Genomic DNA, 13,165 nt, shown 5'->3' with positions numbered 1-13,165 from the left:
TAGAGTTCTGGCTGGCGGTTAAAAATATTTTTATTTGTTCTATTTGTAGTTCATACACTGCAGTTATTCCACCCAACACTCTCTCTCTCTCTCTCTCTCTCTCTCTCTCTGACCAAAGAAAATAGTATCATGGAAATGTGAAGCAAAGCATTAGCATGGGACTTGAAGCCCGTATAAAGCTAAATAACGCATGTAAGTTGATTAACAGTGTTTATTTATTTTTATTTATTTTAGATATCAGTGACCAGATTATAGACGCTATTGACAACAGTCGGCGTACCATATTGATACTTTCGCCTGACTATTGCAATAGCGAGTGGACCAAGTTTGAATACCACCGAGCCAGAGAGGAAATGTTGAGGAATAAGACACGAATTATACCAATTATGTATAAGGATATTTCATCAATCGAGGACATTGATCCAACGCTGAACGAGCTTTTGAGAAGCATAACTTACATAACATGGCCAGGGTTTGCAAGCGATGTAGCAAACAAACATGAACTAGAAGCCATAGACGACAAAAAAGCTAGAAAAGAAGAAGAACGGAGGCAAAAAGAAGAAGAGCGCTTCTGGCGTAAAGTGCATTTGACAATGCCTAAGAAACATAAGAACTCCTCAACGGAGCCGTTACCAAGTGATTCTTGTACTGTGCCGCTTAGCCCAATAAGCAACGGAAAAATAAATTCCGGTTTCACTAGCAACGACGAGACGCCATCTGTCCCACTATCTGACATACGCACAAGTCCCGAAGACTTATCCGAGATTAACGTCATTGTTGCTAACGGCAAAACATCAAAAAATGAAGACGTGGACAGCAGCAGCACCATTCCATCATCCAATGGCTTTCTGCATAATAATGTAAAGTCAATTGACTTTCCTTTATCGCCAGCTTGTGAAAAGCAAAATGGACATCATCAAAATGGACTAACTATCAGCGCTTGATGGCTTAAACGTCTTGATCCAATATGTTTCATTAATGGCGTAGTTCGTTTCTGGCACCGGGAAACTCAGCGGATGGTGCATCAGCTCGGCAATTTGAAGCCCAAGATATGGTACCAGAAACGATTTATGTCTTTCAGAGCCAAAATTAGTTTCATCATTCCTGCCGATGAGCACTGCTTAGAAGCCAATACTTACTTTCTCAAGAAGTGCTTGGAATTTTAATTTTCCGCTCTCTTGTTCGGCTAGAACCTGGCCCCAGATGGATGCGTGCACTTTTGTCGGTAAGCGTACACTGACATTTGCGTGCTAGAATGATGGAATGAGGATGTGCTATAATGCGTCACAAGCCAAGAGGTTGAATACACAGCCCGATACACAGCTTGTTTTCAACTAACCTAAAGATGTAAATGATTTGGGGAGATTTCGAGTAATAGAAAATCGCAGTTATGGTGCGTGAAGTAACTGTGTGTAAGAATATATCCCGTTTTATGACTATACCACCTAATATGTCAACGTGTCTGTGCACGCTTTGATCCTCAATGTGATATCAAAACTTCTTGGTAAAATCTAGAAGGGTTTGATAAGTAGAATATTTTGAACATGGCGGTCAAGGCTCGAACTTAAATCTTGAGATTTTTTATGTAAAAGTGCAACATCAAGCAAAATATTTCAGTCGTGGACTTGGACCCAGATGGGGGCGATGAGTAGAATAAAGTTTCAGTGATCGACAGTTGTATTTGTATTGCTGTAACTGCTACTGTAGGAATAGATAGCCTCTTTTCTCTTTAAAAATTCCACACCACAGCCAAAATTTATTAATGTACATATCTTATTATTGTTGTCTTTAGAATAGGATATTATGTTTTATTTGATTTCTTGTATTTTGTGTAAATAGATATATGCGAGGTGTAAATCAGTTTTGTGTATTGCGTCATCAAAACAAGATGGTAGAATCTCAGGGGAGAAACCATGTAAATATTGCATTTTAAATGTATAGTAAACATTGTCACGTTTTGTCAACATATAAACATGTATATATAACATGGAAATGAATGCAGATGTCAACATCATGAATAAAGAAAAGAGTTTAAATTAATCTTATGAATACAGCAATATGAGATTTTTCTAATTGTATGTTATCATTTTCATTTATTCAATGAAATCATTTCATTTTCGGAAATAAAACGTTGTTGTTATTATGATAGTGTTCAAATATATAATTATACGTGATACACGAATTATGTTACGAAAAGTTTCGATGATAAAAAAAATGGGAACGCATTCTTCAAGCCCAGGCAATAACTCGATGCTTTTTCAGAAACATGCACAACAAACAATAGAATAAAATGAACAAGTTAATACATTTTGAAGGAAAAAAATAATAATAACAAATCGCTGACTTTGGATGGTTGAGAAAGAATGCTGTTAACAATTTATAACATTACATTACATGACGAAATATACACTGCCTTCAATATACCTTCGTGTTAGGAGACGTTGATAAGCCTTTAATGTTCCAAATATTTCTGCTGAAACAAAACTGTCGAAGATCTCCTCAGATGAACTGTAAATATATTCTTTCAGTCCTACCTAACACATTTGTCAGCCAGTTTGCTATTATGAGATATATCCGAGATGATAATCAGAACATTATATTGCAAATTATCAATAAGAAATAAAGATAACTACATGTAACCAGGCGCCGTATTGCCGTAGTTGCGGTCTGAACACATAAAAGGTCAATGCGGTTGGCACCACTGCCACTTATGTTAAAGCTAATGTTCCTTGTTACAATTTTAATTAAATACTAAGCTAATAATTTAATATGACATTGACTCTGAACACACACATTGTTTAGGTACAAGCTGCCTTCGTTACCCTTGACTTTCATTGAAACACTGATGCAACATTTACGAATGCAGTGGCTACGACAATTTTTGTACGCATTGCAGGCTTAAAACATGATAATGTACAGTGCTATATTAAAGCACTAGAATGATCACTTGACAACCATATGTCCTGTTTCGGTAACATTTGATTTCAAATGCAATTGGATTGTATTGAAATAGAAGCTGATGTAGATCAAATATTCTTACATGAAGAAAGAGGAAAGGCATCTGATGCGCTGTCTATCGATTAGAATGTGAGTCAAAACTTGTATACTATTTGTACTGAGCTGCTTTGTCTTGGATATATTACAAGACGATACTGGTACTTTAAACCTGGACATGGATGCCAAAAAAGAATAAAAGTCACCAAATAATCCCTTAAGGTCACATCAATAAGATCATTAATACGACGGTGCTCTCGCACGCTCAGAGTCCAAAACCTGGGCGTCCTCCGGAACTGCATCCATCTTGAATTCCGACCTGTTGTATTGCATGTCCATGGTACGTCTCCTATAGTTCCAGAACCACCATGCCCCTCCAAAACCTGCTGCAACTCCTACCAGAAACATCACGATACCAATTCCTGCGACGGCTCCTGAAATTTGAACACAGTTTGAATTGACTTCATTGGGAAAAACTAAATAAATAAATAAAGAAGGAAACCCTACATTGTTCTCATGTTAACTTTGCAACTGAAATGTAATCTACCGCTTTACAATGTGACAAAGATTATGTGGATGGGAAGGTCTTCCGGTGGGGGCGTAACAGGAGGCACTTGCCATCATTTACTGAGCTGAGGTTTCTCTTTTGAATTTTATTTTGCATATATGAATGCATTGCAAACAAAACACATTTAGGCCTACTTCTTTTCTTATTCCAATATTGGAACCTTTTGTTGAATTTTCGGTCTTTCACTTTTGGATTACTAAGCTTCATTGCCTTTTATCGATAGCTAGAAATTTAACAAATTAAAAAGTATGGGTAAATTCAATTTTTGTATTGGTTTTCTTACCTGCATTCACGCCATTTACAATTTTTTGGGCACCTGCAAAAATAGACAAGTATCAATTAAATGTTTATTAACAGAACGACAATTGTTCAATATTTTCAAACCCCTGTAATCAATTTTACTTTATTTTACTTTATTTGGTGTAATTGCATGTCCGGGTCACGCCCCGCTTTCGAAATAACGCCCTGTGCCTTACTGGACATGGGTTCATTTTTCATAACCAAGGCTATATAGGGCCTACAATGATGCTCAGTGAAACAAGCAGAAATTAAACTTGTAAACTATAAACATTTTATTGTGATAAGATATACTTACTAGGACCAGATGGAGGGGTGACAGGAGTACTTGATCCTGCTTTTATGAAAACCACGGTTCCATTATCAAACTTGACCGATTCGTAGATTTCCCCCGGCATCGCTTGCAACATAGTGGTCTAGTGGAAAAAATAAGGTATATATCTAATTTTTCTTATATCAACAGCTAATATTACCTCCAATAATTCGTTGTCTCTCAGAGCACCCCACACCTACTGTCTCTAAGAGCAGAGGTAATATTAGCTGACAATATTAGCCGTTGAAGAAAAAATACTTTATTTTTATAAACATATCACAGCTGATGAAATTCTTCTCCAAAGGTATTTATCTACAATTTAACATTTGATGAACATATAAAATATTCTTACTTTCGCGTTTAACTTAAAATGAAACTATTGGCTAGGAAATAAAACGGATCTACACTATACCTCCCTTTCAAAAACGTGCTGGAATTGGTAAATAGGTTGCATAAATAAAATGTAAAGTGTTAGATCAATCGTAAATTAAATATCGAATGTAAATAAGAACTGAAATCTACCGTTGAGAAATCGTCCTTCGTCATTAGGATGCTCATATTATTGGAGTTGATGGTGGCGATAAGCTTGCTGGCTGCCACGTCCAGTGGCACTTCGTTTGGGGTCTGCGGGACAAATTCTGCTCCTGGTATCCCCGTCAGTGGAGACACATCAAGCATGGTGAAAGTAAAAAAAATCAAATGCGAGTTGGGGTCTATTTCTACCTGCAAAGAAACAATCGTTTTGTCAGGTAAAACTATAATAATCAATGCGAATACACACACACACACATTATTTGTTTTTGGTGAAAGGGCCTATAAAATGTACATACAGAAGGGAGGCTACTTGTTGTAGTAGCCCCTATTCGTTTCCATGTAAAGGCCTACTGACGGATACATTAGGTAACAGTTATTTCAATATCCAGTGGTGACATTTCATTTGAATGTCAATGAAAGATAACCTTAGTAAATTGCTTGATGCACGTTTAAATGTAAACTATGTATATCAGAATCGAATTTAAAAGAAGCCGACGACATCACGTGCTTACCGATACGTCTTGAGTTCTGATTGGTCGCAGACCTGTAAAATCTTCTATGGCATTCAAAACCAAATATTTAAAGGCAAACCAGTTACCCTCTACGTAAGATTTATCGCCTGAAACATAATAAAACATAATTAAGTTTCTAAAATCAAAACTCTAACTTAACTTGAAACATTACTAAAAACATAATTTTATTGTTTTAATGTAAATAGAAAGATCATTAGATAAATACAAAATTATTTCGATAGTTGTCACACAAAGATAAATACTAATCTTACTTTTATTGTTGAATCTACATGTATTTACACTAAATATATTAGATGAGCAATCTGACAATTCGGAAAACTTCGGATCTTTGGACATCGACTTTAACTTTTTGGTTGCTTACGGAAAACCACATATGTATGGAAAACACATATGGGTATCGTTTTTTTTATATTTATAAAACAACTTACCTACAATGACGAACCTAAAGGTCCTCTGTGGCAAGTCCCGGTAACACAGGCTTACGTCAAAAGCGCTGTAATCCATAGGGGAGTCATCGAAGTTAAAAATATTCAGTACGCTGACGTCGTCCTGCCCACCAGGCATTGTCTGTTGATACGGAATTTTTAAAAAAATGTAACAAATCAAGGCTGCAGAAATCAAACATGACTACACGTTTCTTACACCGTGAATACGTTTTATGTCTATAAATTGATATTCCTGCACGTTTGAATACTTTTGTTCAAGAGATCACTGTGTGTGTGTGCGCGCGTGCGGGCGTTTTACATCCACTGTTGGACATATTATTTTTTCTAGTTCAATTTCCTTGAAATTATCGCATTCCACACGATGCAAACAAGGTGAGATAATAGAAGGCTACAAATCATTGAATAGTATATGTGTTTACGAGTACATGTATAACACATCTTTAGACATAAGAAAAGAAGCCTTACCGCCGGTATCCTGACCACAAGTCTAATTGGTTCATTGTATTCAGGTCTCAAGCCATCCTCAAGTGTCCAACCATCCTAAAAAGGTTGATATATCTTGCCTGTAAGGTTTACTTTATTAAACTATTTCTCATAGACCTGTTTGTCTGTTTGTTTGGACCATTAGTTACACCAAAAATTTTATTCGATTAAGAAGACACTCTTCTTCACAAACATCCTCATGATGTGCCACTCTTTGAATGAAAACAGAAGCGTGAGAATGAGATTAAGTGAGAGTGAGGTCTTACCTTTGAAAAATACCACTCCCAAATTGACATGATCCCATCCCAGTCTGTTCTCCTACTACTATAGATATCGGCTCCAATATGGCGAGCTGACCCCTAAATAAAAATATCACAAGAATAAATATCCAACAGAATTAGTAAAAGGAACAGTCAATTCCTATTTATGAAGTTTAAGCTAGACTTGTTTACTGAGCCTCCATATTGGCAAGGGTCAAATACAAGTAAAATTATAATAGTATTTTTAGATACGACTCACTGTCCCTTCATAATAATAAGTCTCTCCGGAAAAATCAAAGAACTGCATGGGATCGCGAATCTGTGTATAGTTCGCAGCGCCGTTGTTGACTGTGTCCACCCCACCGTCAGGTATAGGCATCACGGTGCAGTTGCCATAGTAACGATCCATCACATATGCTGTGCCTAGTAATTCAAATTTGAGAGCAAACTAAGAAATAAACCAATATCTTCAATATCTAAGGAAAACATAAACCGATATTTTGAGGATTTTTATATTCCCAGTAATAAGCTATGATTTGAATTCGTTTATATGTCTGAAATAAAATAACATCAAAAAGAGGGAGTTAAACTCCCATAGAATTAATACCAATTCACACATAGAATTATAATTAATACTGTCTTGGATAGGCAAAGTCACATCATATCTTAAATTACAGATATTACAGTGAGAAGGTTGTTCACTTACCTGTATAGAAATCGTGCACCGTGGACAGTGGTCGATTGCCAAAGCCCTGATAAATAAGCTGACCTTGGGGTATAAAATCCATGCGGAAAAGTTTTGCGTTAAAATCATACCATTCCTGGAATATAAATGATATCATAGATCATTCATGTCCTGCCATCCTCGTTTGCCTTCTTTCTCAGAAGAGAGTACTTGTGACTTAAAATAGAAGAAATGTGACGCTGACGGGGATGTAGAGAGAAGTTATTAAATTTATTTTCTGTTGAAGACATACGTTTTGCTTAAAAGTGAAATTGCTTTTCATCTGAAGAATGAGACAGAAAATGAGAATTTTTAAAAAGCCCATACATCAATGTTCTGTACAGTGCCGGCACTCTCAGATATTTGCTCTGATCGAAATGAAAATCTGTCTGGAACTTTCGGTAGTTTCTTTTCGTTTTTTCTGCCGTCGCATACATAACCTCTTGGGGTCTGAAAAATATGTAAATGTGTACCTTTGGTGTCGGTCAATTATCCCAGCTTTGAGTCCAAGAGGTGACCACACCCAAAGTCAATTACTTTATAGTATGTACTATATTCATGAAGGCATGTTTGTTCTGTGTTATTTTTTCATAAAATCCTATTGCTCATAATAAATGACTAAAATGCATTTTAGCATTACGTTGTTATATTTCATGTAAGCAGCATCAAAAAGTGGTAAACATCTATTGAGGAACCGATTAGGATTATTTCTTTAAGCCTTAAAAATGCACATAAAGCTTATTAAAATTTCCAGATGTTGAACAAAGTTATTTTACAAACAACTTGTGACGTAGATTTTTATTTCATACTTGGATAAAACACACAAACCTGGAACACCTTTTCACTGGCACCGTCTGGCAGTTCATCGGAGAAAAAGGCAAAGTCGTAAATTTGAGAAACCGTTGCTGGCTGCCCAAACGCATCTGTTCGCTTCCCTGTGATGACGGCTTGAACGGGGACCGTTGACATGCCAGACGCAGTAGACCAACTATCTGGGTCTAAAAAGAAATTAATTGAGAGTGCATGTGATGATTATAGATATATGAAACCTGTCCCTTTAAAATCAGATACCAAAGAGGTCATGCATCCTTGTGTTTAAAAAGAGAGATAGAAAAGAGATATTCATAACATGGCGCGTGGAATTATCAGGGAATTTTTTGTACAGAAATATTATTAAAAATTACATGCACAGAGACGTGCTAAATAAAATCTTGTTTGTTGACAGATGCAATTCCACAATAAAAATGAATTGTCTGTTCTGCATTCCTCCACATATTTGCACACATCCTAGCAAAAACAAACGAACTAAGAAAGAAGGGCTTCTTTTTGCTTAATTTAATGTTAACTTACCTGACCAGTAGTATTCAATATTAAGAGTTGCATCCCCCATCTCTGGTCGGAATACGCACGCTGTCCAGTGGTTAACGGCAACACCATTCACTGTGTCCTTTCCCAAATAAACCTCTTGGTAATCCTTGCCAAATTTAAGAGAATCCCCCGCACTCATTATGAAATCTGAATAGAAAATCAGTTTACTTTTACTAATAACTAGAGTTTTTTTCAATCAATTTACAGCAAGTTGAAGAGCTCAAATTTTGGCATCTTTCCAAGAAAAGGAACTGTTGTTTCCTGGAAAAAAATATTTAATCTAAGACAGCTCTTATTGAAAGACACCGACCTCTAGAGGAGCTGTTTTTCTAATGGACAGAACTGTTGTTTCTGCATGTTCAAATATCAAAAACAAGTAACCAAAATTTATATAACAGTCTGTATTACGTATATGATTTTTTTAAAATTTCCTTTCATTCCTTCCCGGGAGGAGGGAAATGAAAAGTCGTGCCCCACCTGATCCATTCAAAACCTTGAAAGGGAAGGCAACATCGTTCGTCGGGTCCAGAGGAGATACTACACACATTTCTCCTGCAACACAAAAACATTAATATTTATCAAGAAATTAAAAACGTAAAAACTTATTCTTAGCAAATGACTCTCGTGATTTTAATGAAATACAAAGTTTTCTTTAAAGAAATGAATTGCTAACTTTTAAGGAAATATTGTGAAATTGAAAGAGTTGGATCTAAAAAAATTTTGATGAATTTTACTAATATACAGGATGTCCCAAAAATGTACTTATTCTTGACTGCTAATTGCCGTTGCTAATATATGTATTTTTAATTTAAAAACATAAAAGGTTTTTTATTCAATGCCATAACATTCTATTATTATTATGATGATGTTATTTTATTTCATTTAGCTTATTAAAATTGTATCTATGTCAATATAAATCTAAATCAAAACAAATTAGGAATGGGCAGTCAAAAAGTGAGTACATGTTTGGGACACCTTGTACATGCAATGTCAACCCACCGTCCTCGTAGACTTTAAATACTTCTTTTGTTTTAAAACTAGTGATAGTTGTGGTTTTCTTTCCTGTGGCTGAAAGTCCCATGGTTGTCATGGAAGCAAAGTCGTTGACTTTATCGTAATATTCCTCGAGGTACAAACTAGATTTAGTCAAAGTGTTTTGCCAGTTGATTTTCGCTTGGAACTTATCAGGGAGGGTTGGAAGGTTCTGACCCACATCTGAAAATATAAGAAGATCTGCATGCGACAATCACTGCCACTTTGTAAGCCGTGGTCTTGCAATTATTTTTTGAATGCTTTACCTTAGAAAGTATTAGTGAAAATGTATGAATGCTGAAACAAAAATACGATCTAGAATAACAAAACATCTGGGCTAATAAAAATGCACTTTTGCATTTTTGAGAGAGAGAGAGAGAGAGAGAGAGAGAGAGAAAGAGAGGGGTGGATATTTTACCAGGACACAATCCCCACTTCTGATCCTTGTCGAAATCCGCGGTGGTGGAACACCAGGCTCCAGGCTGGGGAGGTCCGGAGAAAATACACTGATTGATCATGTCATCTTGAAACTTGAAGGGAAATACACAAGGGGCTCCGTTGCCATTGCCGCCGGTAGTTCCTGGTGTAAATTGGAACAGGTTTGATCAGTAGAATGCATTGACTATATTTTATATTATCCTTCAAAACTTGTTTTTCTCCAGAAAATTACATTCAGTTTTAGAATTTTTTCAACGGAGTTTGAAATTGCTGGAATATTAGGTTAGATTTCCATGTAAAAAATCCCCAAAACCAACCAACACCACGTGCGGTATATTGCTGAAGAAACAAAAACACTTCAGAATATTTTAGAACATAATTTCAATACTCAACAGATAATATATACTGACAAAAAAGTGTTGATATTGTTTTCTGGTTTGTTTTTTATTTTGCATGACATCTTTGTCAGATGTGATATTATTTGATATTATTAACCAAAATATCTCACAATAGAAGACTGGATATTTTTATCACTCAATGACAAACCTTTCTGATCAATAAAGCCAAAAGTTTTTAATCATCACTCAAAAATAACAATGATAAAAAATATTCCTCACTAAGTATTGACTCTGTATATATTTACGTATGCTCGGTCAAATGAAAAGTTTTATTACCTGCACAATTTCCCCATTTCTTGTCTTTGTCGTAATCCTGCGTAGTGGCACACCACGGTCCCTGATGGTCCTTTGTGCTGATACAACCTGTTGTGTTTACACTCTTGTACATGTACCATGGACTGCATGGAGCTCCGTTACTGTTGCCATTGATGGTTCCAGCTAAATATTATATTATATTATATTATATTATATTATATTATATTATATTATATTAATAGAGTATAATCTCGAGAGAGCTATGGACAGGGCCCAGTTAGAGAACTCGCTACAATACATTAAAAATTGTGCTAAACTTTCGTCTCTATGTTTATATCACAGCTATTTTAGCCCTCCTCCCCTCCCCAACTGGTCCTAGGTCGCGTTTTTTTATAGAAGATTTAAGGCATCGATTGCCACTCACGTTAACAAATGTTGAACGCTTATATAAATAGCCAATACCGAGATTTAGGGATTTGGGCATTTTGTTGCCTTGGAGTTTGGTTTTAAACGCGTTTTTTTTTGTCTAAATCAATCGTCCGTTCAAAAAACTGCATATTTGAATATTTTGCTGGTAACTTGTATTGCTTGTGACATAAGTATTATTAGATAAAGAAAAAGATACGGGTATGAAGGAGTGCAGCTGAATGTTAAAGGTTAAGGCGCGAGGGCAAAATATGTGTCACAACCAACTGCCTCAGCCCCTTTTCCAGACAACAAATACATATATCTCCTGCCCATTATTTTCCCCCTCGTGTATCGAAACTATCCGGTACACAAAACTCGAGTTGTTATTCCTTCTCAGCTTCCCGGAGTTCAAAAGAAGGGGAAACCTCAGATGCTATGTGAGCAATGGTATAAGTAGACCTTCTTTTCATTTACTGCCCCATCCCACCCCAAACGTCCTGTTTCACTGGAAGTATTTCACAAGCAAATAAAGCAGAGGCTACAAATGATGCCAGAGTAGGTGTTAAATGTGCCAGAGTAGGTATTAAATGCTTTTGGGTTAATCAGTGTTTTTATCACATCTCCTCCATTGAAGTTACATATTGTATTATGATAAGAATGGACCAAGAGCTATATGGAAGTAGAACGACGAGACGATGAATGGGCTTCCACTATAAATAACGATGTGTTCATGTTATATTTACTAAGATCGCCTATTTCAGTCAATTTTAGGTACGGTGATTAAAATCATATTAAATTATAAAAAAATGTCAACCGCATCACTCTTGTCAATTGGCAGTCTCAGAACTCGGTTTAATGTTATAATAAAACTTCTTAAAAAGCAATACTAGAGCATCTTAAAATGTATACTGTTTGGGATATGTTTATAAGGTCTGTGCTGGAATGAAAACTTGTATTGAGTTACTTTGAAGAAAAAATGATTGTGTGCATGCGCGAGTGTTATGGATGGTCTGTTTACGGCTTTGGTTGCTTTATGTGTGATAAATCATGCTAATTAAGTCTCAATTGATTGCTTTGATCAGAAGTTTGCAGATGATGCTCTTTTAACTTACGTAAATATGGGAGAGGTACGCAGACGTTCGGGTCCGGCACCCCCGCTAGAGCCACCACTGTGACGAAAGCGTAGACCGACAACTGCAGAATGACTCTCATCTCTAGAAAGCAATGCGCAAAATATAAGATTTTCTGGCTCAAAAATGTTACCCTCGACCAGGGTCACATATTATATTATGTGGCCTTTTTTTCACAGTGCAGAGAATTACAGTCAAATTAACCAGAGACATATCAGATAATATCTAGTGAAAAATCAATGAAATCAATGGCCCTGGTAGAGGGTACAAAAATGCATTATTTCGGTTATTGTACTAAACCGATTGGTAATACTACGATTAATACTATATCGCCCCTTTCTCCACCCTGCAATGGTGGATGGTCTACAAATCCAGACTCCACTGAGGTATTTTGGATGTTAAGTATTTACAACAGGTTTGAAAGCATCAGTGGAACGCCTTCTGGTGATGAAATTAGCTTATAGGAACATTATTTTGCAAGATTATAGAAAAAAAGAACAGGCTCACGACAGATATGATGTTCAAAACACTACAATGTTTTTTTTTTCTATCCCATTTGGGAATCTTCCATTTGCTCCAATACTATCATTTCACCTAATAATAACCATCTAATACTCTCATCATCAAAAGTGCAATCTATATAAAACAATTAAAAAACTTTACCTGCTTCTTCATGAATCCAAATTGCAGCAAATGTATAAAAAAAGGGGGAATGTTTATGAAATTAGCTCCAGTTACGGCCCCTTCGAAACAGCCTCTAATAATGATTTTAGTCGATGACCCATTTAGAAATCCCATGACCAGCAGATAAAGGACTCATCTGTTGATTTTGTAATAATTATTAAACCCGCCTGACAATGCGAGCACAATGCTTATCCTCCATCGACTGTTGGTCCGTCGGCACTTGCCTCAGTCACGTTACCCACTCATGTTGCCCCGAGTAGTCTGAAGAAGTCGGTGAAATAGATAAGTAATGCAATGATA

The 13,165-nt window shown here is 36.2% G+C and overlaps 2 protein-coding genes across 5 annotated transcripts in view; one reads left to right on the top strand and one right to left on the bottom strand.

Annotated features, from left to right (window-relative positions):
* The window catches only part of LOC106167474 (uncharacterized), a 22,555-nt gene extending 20,412 nt beyond the window's left edge, over positions 1 to 2,143 (top strand). For all 4 annotated transcript variants that reach the window (XM_013546295.2, XM_013546263.2, XM_013546271.2 and 1 more), the window contains exon 4: positions 235 to 2,143. In XM_013546295.2, coding sequence (XP_013401749.2) covers positions 235 to 944 — 710 coding nt within the window. In that variant the 3' untranslated portion in view covers positions 945 to 2,143. The remainder of the gene's footprint in view (positions 1 to 234) is intronic.
* On the bottom strand, positions 1,551 to 13,165 carry LOC106167415 (uncharacterized). Its single transcript, XM_013546208.2, has 19 exons — positions 12,845 to 13,165; positions 12,164 to 12,265; positions 10,665 to 10,826; positions 9,971 to 10,132; positions 9,520 to 9,735; positions 8,998 to 9,072; positions 8,503 to 8,667; positions 7,981 to 8,150; positions 7,480 to 7,602; positions 7,135 to 7,249; positions 6,688 to 6,851; positions 6,435 to 6,527; positions 6,151 to 6,225; positions 5,668 to 5,806; positions 5,219 to 5,325; positions 4,695 to 4,895; positions 4,158 to 4,275; positions 3,846 to 3,878; positions 1,551 to 3,428 (listed from the first exon to the last, which is right to left on the bottom strand). Exons 2-19 carry the CDS (start codon positions 12,261 to 12,263, stop codon positions 3,235 to 3,237), a joined length of 2,412 nt encoding a protein of 803 aa, XP_013401662.2. The 5' UTR covers positions 12,264 to 12,265; positions 12,845 to 13,165; the 3' UTR covers positions 1,551 to 3,234.

The sequence above is a fragment of the Lingula anatina genome, chromosome 1, assembly GCF_051362555.1.
Source record: "Lingula anatina isolate TDL-2025a chromosome 1, LinAna3.0, whole genome shotgun sequence".
In the NCBI taxonomy this organism is placed as follows: Eukaryota; Metazoa; Brachiopoda; class Lingulata; order Lingulida; family Lingulidae; genus Lingula; species Lingula anatina.
This window is presented reverse-complemented; position numbering and strand designations above follow the sequence as displayed.